Source organism: Eschrichtius robustus, chromosome 4 (assembly GCF_028021215.1).
Source record: "Eschrichtius robustus isolate mEscRob2 chromosome 4, mEscRob2.pri, whole genome shotgun sequence".
Classification (NCBI taxonomy): Eukaryota; Metazoa; Chordata; class Mammalia; order Artiodactyla; family Eschrichtiidae; genus Eschrichtius; species Eschrichtius robustus.
This window is the reverse complement of record NC_090827.1, coordinates 40,648,108-40,660,948: the sequence shown is the minus strand read 5'-3', so window position 1 is coordinate 40,660,948 and position 12,841 is coordinate 40,648,108. Positions and strand designations below refer to the sequence as shown.

Below are 12,841 nucleotides of genomic sequence, written 5' to 3'. Positions count from 1 at the left end.
CTGCCGCATTCACAAAATGAATATAACAGCCTTTCCTACAGGGCGGGGCTGCGGACACAAGCTGAGATCTTTCACTCCTAAGACCAGTGCCCCTTCAACACATCTGAAGGCAAGGGGCTGAAAACGACTCACCTCCTAAAGTCACATCCAGTGGTACAGTCTGTGATACCTTCCACGGAGAAAGGTGTGGAGACGTTACACTGAACATCTGAATATGTGGGAAGAAGTATGTCCACAAATCCATGCTTCGGCATTGAAATTTGGGAGGAGTTAACTTAAGACCAAAGAAATTATGTAAAAGTAAAAACAAAAATGCTACTCACTAACCAAAAAGTCTTAAAGCTTACCCACTGGAAAAAAAAAATTCTATCTAATCTCCTGGTAGGATGGAACCTACAGATCAGATCCGTTATTTGTCTTCTTGCTGCTCAAACCTGAGCCAACTGTATCCCACAATCTACAAGCATTCACCTTGGCAATTTTAATTCTGTACTTTTTTTTTTTTTGGCTGTGCTGCATGGCTTGCAGGATCTGTTTCCCAGCCAGAGATAGAACCCAGGGCCATGGCAGTGAAAGCCCACAATCCTAACCACTAGGCCACCAGGGAACTCCCAATTCTGTACTTAATTTTATGATAAGACTTAAAATGTTTATATCATCTTATTCTGGAACATCTGAATGTCTATTTCTAAATCAAGTGCAGCCAGGACACTCTGTGCCCACAGCCTCAACTCCTTTGGCATCAAGTGGTGTAACTTCGCTGGGAGTTAATGAGGAAGAAGTGGACTTACTATATGTACAAGACATGCACAGAGAGTTAAGGCCAGAGGACATAATTTTACTCTGCGGGAATGAAGGCTTGTTAGCAGTGCAAAATTGACTCATCACACGGCATTCAGCACACCAAACTCAGCGTTCAGCACCATGGTCACACTGGGAACAGTTTAGTTTGAGCAAATAGTATCTGGAGCTTTATGTTGCTATTTTGCATTTTTATTGGTTATACAGTTTTGTTGGTTTTTAGGTTGTCTCCTTTGGGTTGTACTGGTGTGTAAGAGCTATATGCATAAGTACATCTACCTTTATAAATATTTAAGTGACAATGTATTTAAAGTAATTAAGGCAATGCTGGGCTTCTGCAACTTGGTTGTTAGATTTTTACATTGCTTTTCAATTTTAATTATCCCAAACATTGCAAAAGTTTGAGAAACAGTGCAATTTTAAGGATATTGAGAAAGAGATCTTCAAACCAAAATGTGCCCATCTTAAACTTATTTGTAAGTAAACTGAGGCATAATGGATATAGGGTTAGTCCTTCAGTTGGCTCATCATCTGAGGTAAAAACCTCCCTCAACAGAGTTTCCCCAGCTTCTGGAGATCTTTGCTTAAGACCTTCCTCCCTCACCGCTCCCCCCCCAACCCTTTAAATCTCACTTTGAGTCTAAGAGGAAGACTTGGCTCCAGTTTGAAGCAAGTGATGATAGTGAGAATAGCTCAAAAAGATTCAGTGTAAGTGATGAAGGATTCAGAAACCAGATGTTTGTCAAAAAAGAGTAGTGATGGTTAGGAGATGGGCAGAAGGGGGAAATAGTAAAGCATGACCACTGTCATAAAATGTCTGAAGGGCTGCCATGTAGCTCCATCTGGAGTCTTACGTAGCTCCAAACGGTGGCTCTAGAATTACAGGGAGGGAAGTTACAAGGACACACATTTTGGTTTGAGATGCTGAGGACCACTCCCATTTATCGAAGAGACACTGCACACTAGGACTCTGCTAAGTGTTACAAGGTTCATGTGGAACCTTCCAGCTATTGGCCTTGATCACTAAACTAAGAAGAGATGAGTTTACGTCAGGCTATTTCTCAAGTTCGTTCTTTTGCAGAGGCTTGATGAAGGGTATAACCAGTAGTAAGTTTCCATAACTCCTTTTTCTTTTCCTGCTTCCTTAACAGATGAGATAGAATACTGTTAAAAGACCAAGATAATGGACAAGGATATTGGGGAAGAGAGCATCAATCACTGCCTTTCAGAAATAATGACATTGTTATTACATAAAAATTAACAAAGTAATCTGAAGTTTGTAAAACATACACAGTGAAGGAAGAAATAAATCAATGACAATTTAAAAACTTCTATTGTGATACATTTTGGTTGCAAGTGATTATAATTTAACCAACATATAAACAAATGGTAACATAGTAGGTCATAATTATAGATTATTTTAGTTATGTTGAGACGTTAGTAAATGTTATAGTGTAATCAAAAGTACTAAAGTTGGGCTTCCCTGGTGGCGCAGTGGTTGAGAATCTGCCTGCCAATGCAGGGGACACGGGTTCGAGCCCTGGTCTGGGAAGATCCCACATGCCGCGGAGCGACTAAGCCCGTGAGACACAATTGCTGAGCCTGCGCGTCTGGAGCCTGTGCTCCGCAACGGGAGAGGCCACGATAGTGAGAGGCCTGCGCACCGCGATGAAGAGTGGCTCCCACTTGCCGCAACTAGAGAAAGCCCTCACACAGAAACGAAGACCCAACACAGCCATAAATAAATAAATAAATAAATTAATGAATTAATTAATTTAAAAAAAAACTTAAAAAAAAAAAAAAGTACTAAAGTTGATCTCACAAATCAGTATTTTCCCATTCCTTGACTTGAAGGTAGTAGCTTCTGACAAATTACAATATGGCTAGTCTACTGCTTCAGGCTGCAGGAGATATGGCAAACAGGGTAAAATAGCCTGGATTAGAGCAAAAATTATAGCATGTCAATGAATGAAAGAGTATCTAAATTCTAGCCTTAAATTATACTTCCAACTCATAGGATTTAAAAAGTACTGTAGAGGGACTTCCCTGGTTGCACAATGGTTAAGAATCCACCTGCCAATGCAGGGGACACGGGTTCAAGCCCTGGTCCGGGAAGATCCCATGTGCTGCGGAGCAACTAAGCCCGTGTGCCACAACTACTGAGCCTGTGCTGTGGAGCCCACGAGCCACAACTACTGAGTCCACACACCACAACTACTGAAGCCCACGCGCCTAGAGCCTGTGCTTTCCAACAAGAGAAGCCACCGCAATGAGAAGCCTGTACACTGCAACGAAGAGTAGCCACCGCTCGCCACAACTAGAGAAAGCCTGCGTGCGGCAACGAAGACCCAATGCAGCCAAAAAAAAAAAAAAGTATTGTACAATGCAGATTGTATTTAAACTATATGTGAAATAAATTTTCTAAAGACAATGCTTAAAATAAGAATGCTAAAAGATGAACGAAACTAAGTCTTAGCTACATCAGAGAACAAACTCAAAGCAGATGCTGAAAATATTAGGGGGCTTAGAATAGTCCTGGAATTTAAACATACATTCAAAATAAAGGTACAAGAATTTGATTATGAAAGATGTCCAAAGAGAAAAATCAAGGCAGGCATCTCAGACACTAGTGAAATTGATAAATTGTTAACATACAAATATACTGCATCCCTTTTTTCTTGAATAAAACTTATTTCAAAACTGAAATATGAAGGGGCAAGGAATATTTGCCTTTTGCATGACCTTATTTGACCTCTGCAAATCTAGCCAACTGTCCAGCTGGCTGTCTTAACTAAGAAAGATTTTTTAAAAAACCAATATCCACCTATTCCCACCTATCAAAATATCTTATATATGGCACAAAAGTAAAATTAATCATCAAACATCAAGTGCCAGAAGTATTTATTGATAGGATAAATGAATTAACAAAATGACCATGGTCCCAGCCCTCAATGGGCCTGTACATAATTTTCCCTTTCCTGAGAAGATTCTATGGGGAAGAGCCTCCTATAGGTTATTGAGGGTTTAAGAACTCCATCTAAACCCAGGTAACCACATTCAATCACAAAACCTGGCCAATTTTTAAAGAGAGACATGGAGCCAGACAGATCATTTCTCTTTCCCACTTCCAGAAGCATTTCCCAAGATCACTGAACTTTAAAGGGGAAGCAGCCTTAGCAATTACCTAACCTTCCTCATTTTGAAGATAAGGAAACCAAAGTCAAGCAAGACAACTCTGCAGAATTTGAATGCGCAGACCCTACTATGCCGGTGCATAGGATAATGTATGGTTCATTTCAGGAACCATATACAAAACATCCTAAAACTGTCTTTACATCTGCAGTGACTGATGAACTACCACCATCTTCATTTTCCAAATATAACTAACAGGTTTGGCTGCAGCGGTGATGCAGCTCTAGATTGCTGATACATGACCTATGCAAACTTCAGGGGTCAGGATGGACCCCATCTCACAGGTGGTAGAACATAGCAGTTAAGAATACAGAAGTTGAAAGGCCAAGGAGAAAGGCCTCAGGTTCCAGCCCCACCTCTTCTGACTGGTACAAGGGGACAATTTCTTAATCCTCTGAGTCTCAGTCTCCCCAGCTGCAAAATGGGGAAGACAATGCAGCCATATTCCATAAGGGATAACAAGGGTGAGATAAAACACAAAGTATCTCACACTATGATTGCATATAAAACATCTAAAAAATGGTAGCAATGTTGAGAAGAATAGGATCCCTAATCCATAGGGTAATAGTTTACTTTATCAATAGAAGAGACAAAAACAGAAGTGGTAGGAGCATGGGCGGGCGGGTAGGGATGAGAAGAGACCTAGCCAGGCAGTACAGACCCAGAGAAACTCCCCTGGCCCTCTCTACAATGAAGAAAGCAGTTTGACAATCACTGGTCAAGGGAATATCTAGTTTCTCTTATTTCATATGACAGGGCCATAAAATGTCCATTTCCATAGTTTAAAACCTCATGAAATAGTGATCTTTTCTTATAACTACCAGTGTATCATTCTGTCTGACTCTCATCTCATAAATGCTCTCCCAAGTATTTCCTTTCTTCCCCCAACCCTTTAGAATTCTTTATTCTGCAAATGAAAATTTCTCTTCCCATTACCTCCGGAAAGAGCTTATTATGCAGCTGCGTTATAGCAGACCTGAGTTCCCCTGTTTTGAGGAAATGAGAAGAAAACAATCAGATTTATAGAAGCAAGTACTGAGGAAGAGTCATTCTCTCCACAGCGATGAGTCAGCAGAGCATTTCTGATTTATCTGGAATATAATCCAATTTTTCAAAATACATATTTTCACAAATACATAGGAACAACCCTATTCAAACTTAATTCATACAAAACTTCCCTTGACAATCAAGAGACTTAGAGGTAAAGTCATTTCCTGGGCTATTTATTTAATGAACTTACTGCGTCCAAGATCCCTAACCTCACGACATGCTTAGTCTAGTGCAAAAAACAGACCCAATATACCTCTAATTGTAAAGGTAAGGGTTACAATAGAGGAAAGGAAAAATGCTGTGAGTAAGCAAATGGCAGAGTTCTAAGCTTGACCTCAGGCCTTGGCTCCAACATCTGTTCCTCTGGGAATCCTTTTCCATTGTCCTGGCCAGTGTGGGCCTCCTGCCCCACCTCATTACCACTTCACTTACAGCCCTGCAGCTGGAACCATCGTGTGTGTGTGTGTGTGTGTGTGTGTGTGTGTGTGTGTGTGTGTGTGTGTGTGTGTGTGTGTGTGTGTGTGTGTGTTCACTCTCTCTCTCCCTCTAGAATGTGAGCATTCTAGAACCGTACCCCCAGCACCTGAAACAACAACAACTATGCTCTCAATCAACAACAGTTTGAGACCAATGCCCCCGAGGTCTGGGAAGAGGTTTCATAGAAAGATGATATTTGAAGAGGGTCTTGGATCTAGGAGGATCTAGGAGTCTGCCAGGTAGAGGAGGTTTTGCAGATTGATGATTCAATGTTAAACTGCTATGTCCAATCATCATGCTTGCCTTATATAAATGTGTACTGCTTTTGTCTACTATGTGCAAATACCTTACATCTCATGGGTTTATGTTGCCTTCCTCACTATAACAAGTTCCAAGAGCTCAGTTTCTATTATTACTCTAAAAATCTATCATTCAAGGGGATAAAACCTATAATCTGAGTTCTTATGCATTTTTACTTAAATGTAACTTAAAAATGTAACTTAATTTTTACTTAAATGTAAACTCATTTTTACTTAAATATAACTGTCACCATATTTTGGTTTAACACCTTCAAAGAGACTGAATAACCAAAGAGATTCAATAAACTAGGCTTAGTAGGAGAACCTCAAAAACTTCAAATGCTTGATTTTCTTAGAACTTTATTTTTCTTAAATTCAAGTTAATTCAAGCTAATTTTCAAGTTAACTTAATGGAAGAATGGAAGTATCACCTGTCAAAATAATCAAAATTCTCTCACATGCCAAAAAATCCAATCAGTTTATTTAATGTTGACTGAGGAGTAAAAGGTATAAACAACATAAAATGACATATTACTTTGGAATGAAAGAGGCAGAGACGGGTAGCTCTTAATTTTTTGGCTCCTGTCAAACACTTCATCAGAGCCATATACCCACTCCCTGCTGTGTAGGACATTTGCAGCTTTGTCAATTTTCCAGAAGATAGGTTCTGGGTAGGGAAAGGCAGCCCAGGCCAATCAGACACTCAATAAATAACCACTTAGGCAGGGGAAGGGTATATACTTTTAGACCAGAAAGGATCTAACTTAGGTGATCTGCCAACCTCTCTTTCAACAGAAAAGGTCACTAAGGCTGAGAACAGAGGTGAATTTTTCTCAAATCCACAGAACCTAGGGACCCCAACTTGGTCACACATTGTTTCTACTGTCCTTGGGCATCTCTCTTTGGGACATCAAAATAATTATAGCTTAAATGTTCTGAAGAAGAGAACACTCATGGAAAAAAAAAAAACTAAGACCAAGAGTTCTGACTGAGAACTTAGGAACATGCCATCCAGACATCTTCAGTTGTCTATCAGAGATGTGACACGGTTGGCTGGCTCATGGCTTCAGACAGCTCAACCTGATTTTCCCAGTACTGACTGTTATGACTCACAGTCTTCCTTTGAGAGAAGGTCCCCATCCAGTTGTAAAGACTAAACAGGATTACAGGGATGCACAGCACTAACACATTGAAATTAATGCAGCAAGGGGAGCTAAAACAGTAGGCTCCAAATGCCTGCTGGTTTAGTGTAGTGCAGGAGTACCAGCCTACACCTGAACAGTTTTTGGTCTCCAGAGACTCTCAAGGGCAGAAGAAAAAAATCTGGGCCATGCAAATTTCTTTTGTCATCTGAGTTCAGTGGGACTGAGGCTCTGAGTGAGTGTCCATGCCTAGTTATCCTGAGTCATCACTTTCTATTCTTCACTGAAAACATTTTAGAAAAAATCGTTTTGGGAAAAACAGTATCTCCTAAACTACAAATTTCATGGAATGAAAGAGGCAAATGAGAGATCAGCTGAACATAATGGTGTAAAAAATACTATCAGAGAATCTTTATTAAAAATGATGAACTAAGATGAAATAGTCAATTTTGACAACATGGGAAATATCACAGACCTATTTTTACTGATGCAAATAATAACTTCACAGGTAGCTGGTTAGTTCTTCTGCATGATAAATCTGAACATTCGAGTACACAATTTTAACTAAAAGTTGAAACTATTTAAATTCTTGAATAGTTGATATTAAACATTGATGGTTCTTTTTTTAAAAACTGCCTAGAAACAGGGTATTCCACTCATTTTGTGGGAAATTCAAGACTTAGACAAAGATCTATTGTCAGAGAGAATGCCACTATGACAAAAGAAGTGCTCAAATTTTCTTCTTTTGCAGTAATTGTATTATATTTAATAAAATGTAATTTTATTATATTTGAAACAAGTGGGCAATTGGCTATACTAGGGAAACATTTCCATGGTGCAAATATTTGTGTTCTATCATTATTTTTCATACTGTGGTGTAATTTGGACTCTACATATGCTTATGGTTCCCCCTCCTCCACAAATCAGTGAATGAATGATTCAAAGGATATTTATCAACCTTCAATTTATAGTTGAACCTACAGTTTGAGAATTAGACTCAGCGGACCATGTACCACTTGGGCAATAACAAACTCAATGTACAATATGTGCTCTCAATTAATATGCATAATGGACACCTTGACCATCTTCCCTAGGATCATGTTCACCTCTGGAGTACATTCATTTCATGTAGCAAATACACTGTTAAAATTACTTCTGAGAAGGAAAATTACTTCTGAGAAGGATATTAAAACTACTGTCCCTCCTCAGACCACACCAGGCACAGTATCCCAAGGGCATGTGAGTAGTGAGTGTTTAAGTAAAAAAGGCATTGCCTTGATCCTTCCACAGGGCTACTAATCTAGCTTTGGGTCAATCAGAAAATTCGTTACTCAGTTTTGAAACATCTAGGCAAATGTGGCTTTTAAGTATGTAACACGATAAAGCAATAAAGCCCTTTTAACAATGTATCTTCATTTTATTTATACTCCTCTGGTTGTCACCACCTCTTCAGGAAGCCTTTAAAACCAAAACACTCAAGTGAGCAGGAGAATTTGTGAAGTCTCTCTCACACTCACACACACACACACACACACACTGAAAAGACAACTTAGTTTTGGCTGGGTCCTCATCTAGCCAGGGCAGGGAAAACTTTCGGTAACAGTGACTAAATAGAATCTCAACCACTTTCAGGACTCCGCAGTGTGGCTACATCAATTTATTAAAAGTGAACTGTAGATGAAAGGGCATAGACTGCCCTTGTCCTGTATGACAAGGCATGTTGCTTATGTTTCCTCATGTGTAAAATGGACGTCTTCAGAACATAAGAACATGATGCGCTAATATAAGAAAAATAGCTGGCTTCAAGTTCAGTTTCCTTCCCCTGCCAAGCCAACATTGCTATGACTACCATAGCAATATGTGCCATTTGCGTTAAGAAAGATGCATGAGAGCAGACTGTATATAAACACACAGTCAGCACATACTTGGGTTCTGTCTGATCTTTATGGGTGGTGTTTAGTTCTGGATATAGGTTCTTAACTACTAGTAATGCTTTCTCTCCCTGAAGTGAAATTAGAGTAAATACTGCAGGAATTCAAGGATGACACAACATACAGCCAAGCAGTCCCTTTGAGTCAAGCATGGTTGACACCCTAGGCCTAATTTATAATGGGCCCCAACTGCTGATTCCAGTGGCCTTTATCACCCTAACTAGCTACTTTCAGTAGGGGAGGATGTAAGAGAGATTGACCTTGATTCACCTCATTACCAACCAAACGTGGAAAACCCTTTAGCACAACGGTTCTCAATCTGCAGCACATTCAAATCACCTGAGGAGCTTTGAAAACTCCAGATGCCCAGACCACACGCCAAACCAATTATATCCAAGTATCCGGGGATGGGACCCAGACACCCATATTTCTTAAAGTCCCCAGTGATCCAAGAGGCAACCAGGGTTGAGAACCACTGTCTTGGACGCCCCTCCTGACCTCATGGAACTTCTGCTGCAAGGCAAACCAGGAAAGCCAACCTAGAGTGTTTCACAACCACGGCTTCTGAGTAGAGCAGGTGCAACAGGGTCCTGAACGCTGAAACACAGGTGCCGGCACTGAGCTCCACACAGAGGGCTGAACAGACAGCTTATGAGCTAGAGGGTTACCCAGATCCTCACGTGAGACTTTGCACTTCAAAAAAGCAAAAAACAAAAACAAGTCCGCCAATCTTAAGAGATGTCACCAAATCCCGTTAGGATTTCTTTCTTTCTTTTTTAAGGCAAATCTTCTGGGAGGGACAGTCAGAGTATATGTGGAAGCGCGCCCCACCCATAGAGCCTGCGGAAAAGAAGACAGAACCGCACAATTCCTGCGGCCGCCTAGAAAACCCCCCGCAGGCTCCCCCAGCGCCGGGCGAGCGCGTGCACCTGTCGGCACGCGGGGCCGCACCTGCCGCGCCGGGCCCTTCCCTCCTACCTTCCAGCAGCTCGTCCAGGCTGGTGACCTTCCGGCTGCCGTCGATGGTGTAGATGGTGCGGACACCCTGGGGCAGGTTCACGTTGTCCGACAGGGAGCGGGTGAGCTCCATAAGCAGCGCATCGAAGGACCGGAAGCGGTCGCCGGAGATGGCAAACACCAGGCCCTTGAAGTAGCGGTCCCCATTCCGGTAGAAGCGCGCCTTCTTGGCCTTCTTCTCCGAGCTCAGGGCCTGCAGGGTCCGCGTACGGTAGAAGCTGCAGTGGGCACTGTGCGCCGGGCTGGGGATGAGCCCGTTCCCCTTGGGGCCGGAGCTGCTGCTGCCCCCGGAGGAGCTGGGCGCCCCTCTCCGCGACCCCGGCCGCGGCCTTTTGTCCCGTTCCTCAAAGTGCTCCAGCTCGATACTCCTGGTGCTGGCCATCGCGGCTGCTCCAGGGGCGCCCCCACGAAACACGCCCCAGCCAAAGCCTCCAGGTAGCCCAGGGTCAAGGCGAGCACCGGCTCAGGGACGTCTAACTGCGAGGAGCCTCAGAGCGCCGGGACACCCAGCTCTGGCATCCCGCCCTCTCCTCGCAGGTGGAGCCGCGGAGGCGCCGGCCGGCCCGCGCCCCCCTAAAAGTGGCCGCAGCGCCGAGCTGCCCAGCTCATTGTCCGGCGCGCCTCGCTCTGTCCCTCCCGCTCGCCGGGGAGCCCCACGCCCCCCCAGGCGCCTCCTCCACCCGGCCACTCCTCACAACTCCCTCCCGGGAGCCCGCCGGCCGCCGCCAAGTTGGGCCGCCCGAAGCTCGCCCCGGGCCCGCGGGCGCACACAAAGCTCGGGCGCCCGCCGCGGCTCGCGTCCGCCCGCCGCTCCCGGGAGATCCGAGGGGAAGGAAGGAAGGGAGGGGGAGGGGCCGCGAGCGTGGGAGAGGCGCCGCCGGGGCGTCGGCCCGGCTCCGGCCCCGGCCCGCTCACGCGCCCGGCCCGAGGCCCGGAATGCCGCGCCGCCGCCTCGCTCGCCCCCAGGCCCTGCCCGAGGGGCGGCGCGCGCTGGCTGGGGCCGAGAGCACCGTGCAGGCCAGTCCCTCCCGGAGTCTGGCCCTAGCGGGAAATAACGCAGCCCGCCTCCCCCGCAGCCGGCCGGCCCGGCCCACCCGCGAGCATCCGCCCCCGGGTCCGACCGCACCGCCTGCCCGGCCCGCTGTCAGGGCTGGAGGGGGCTTCTTGCCTCCCGAGGGATGCCAGACTCCGGAGGGAGAGAGGCGGGAGAGGAGGCTCTGCAGGGCGAGACGATCGGCCCCCCCAGGGTCCTAGGCAGCCCCGCCCGCCTGACAGCCCCAGCCCCACTCCGCGCGCTGATGGGCGCAGCCGCGGCGCGCGCTCCTCCGCCTGGGAAACGGAACCGCGCAGGTCAAAAAAACTACAAAGGAAGGAGATTCAAGGGCAGGGATCACATCCCTTAGCCAGCCTCCAAATGAGGAGCCGAGGCTAAACTAGGGCAGGAACCTGAAACATGGCATTGAATTGGGGCAAACTATTTATTTTTTAAAAGGAAATCTGGAGCTTTATCTTAAAATCCTTTGATAAAACAATTTCCGTTGCAGATTCGCTAACATGGTACGTTCAGTAACTTTGAATGAGTGAATGATCAGAAGTTATTGTTTTTTGAGGAATTTACTTAATTAACAAATATTTATTAACGCATGCAATGTGCCAGGCATTGTCTCCGTCGCTGGGGTTGCATTGGTAAACAGAAAATCCCTGCACCCCACCCCCCTTACATTCAAGTGATGTTTATTGTTGTCAGTTTGAGCTTCTCATTAAGTAATAGGTCTAACATTTGTAAGCACCCATCATACTCGAAGTCTTAATTTAGTAGTGCCTGGTCAACAGTAAAAGCATATTTCCCAAAGGCTTGTGAGAAATATTAGTTACTTCCATTTTACCATTAGGGAAAGATGAAACTAGAAGAAGTTTGGTCCTAATCTGACAGGTGGGTAAGTTACCCTGAAACCTTAGGTTATTCACCACCTGTTCTCTGAGTGGCCCTAGACAGCAAATCCAAACCGACCTGTAAGGTAAGAACATGGATGCTTTTCTTGGAATGAACGAAGTTCTGGAAGAGTATGAATAAGAGAAGGCAGAGATATATGCAGTAGTTCTTCAGCAGCTGTGAAGCTGCCCTGGCATGCAGTGCCCCAGAAGATTCCTGCTTAGTGCACCATAGTTCCCCCAGGGCAGTCTCAGGGACACCTGGGCATACCTGACTTCTAGAACCAGGACTGGAACATGCTGGGAATTCAGGGCTGATCTGAGGCTTCAACATAGTTTTCCAGGGGAAAAACTGTGAAATATAATTAGGTCCATGGCCATAATAGACCTTAACACAGACCAATTAAATCAGAACTCCTGGGGATGGACTTCTCCAACAGTAGTTTTTGGAACTGCTTCCAATGCACAGCCAGCGTTTCCAACTATAGGCTGTAACATTAGTATTCAAACAGATAAGTGCTGCTTCTCAAACTCTGATGTATACTTACATGTAGTAGGGGAAATCTCATAAAATGTAGATTCTGATTCAGTAGGTCTGGGGTGGAATTTGAGATTCTGTATTTCTAATAAGCTCCCAGGTAATGCCAATACAGCTGGTCTTGGTACAACACTTTGAGAAACAAGGAACTAAATGGCAAATTTCTTGAGATAAGGCCTCATTAAGTACTAGTGACTGCAGAGCCTTTCAACTTTGTAAATGGCTTAAAATGGGTGTGTTCATTTGTTTTGCTCTTACTCTTTCTTGAAAAAAAGCCCACTTTGTAATCTATTGCTGTAGTAACAAATTATCCCACACCTAGTGATTCAGGACAATAAACATGTATTATCTCAGCAGTTTCTGTGGGTCAGGAAGCTAGGAACAGCTTCCCTTGATGTCTCATGAGACTGTAATCAAGACATTGATTAGGGCTGCAGTCATCTGAACGTTTGACTGGTGCTG

At 44.3% G+C, this 12,841-nt stretch overlaps 1 protein-coding gene across 12 annotated transcripts in view; it reads right to left on the bottom strand.

The window, feature by feature from the left end:
• Positions 1 to 11,163, bottom strand: part of DCLK2 (doublecortin like kinase 2) — a 151,333-nt gene extending 140,170 nt beyond the window's left edge. For 6 of the 12 annotated variants that reach the window (XR_011073899.1, XR_011073897.1, XR_011073898.1 and 3 more), the window contains exon 1: positions 9,871 to 11,163. Coding sequence is in view for 7 of the 12 variants with exons in the window: in XM_068542598.1 (XP_068398699.1) it covers positions 9,871 to 10,291 (421 nt within the window). In the remaining 5 variants the exon portion in view is untranslated. The remainder of the gene's footprint in view (positions 1 to 9,870) is intronic. The other 6 variants (XR_011073900.1, XM_068542604.1, XM_068542600.1 and 3 more) reach the window with 2 other exon arrangements.
• Positions 11,164 to 12,841: the final 1,678 nt, after the last annotated feature.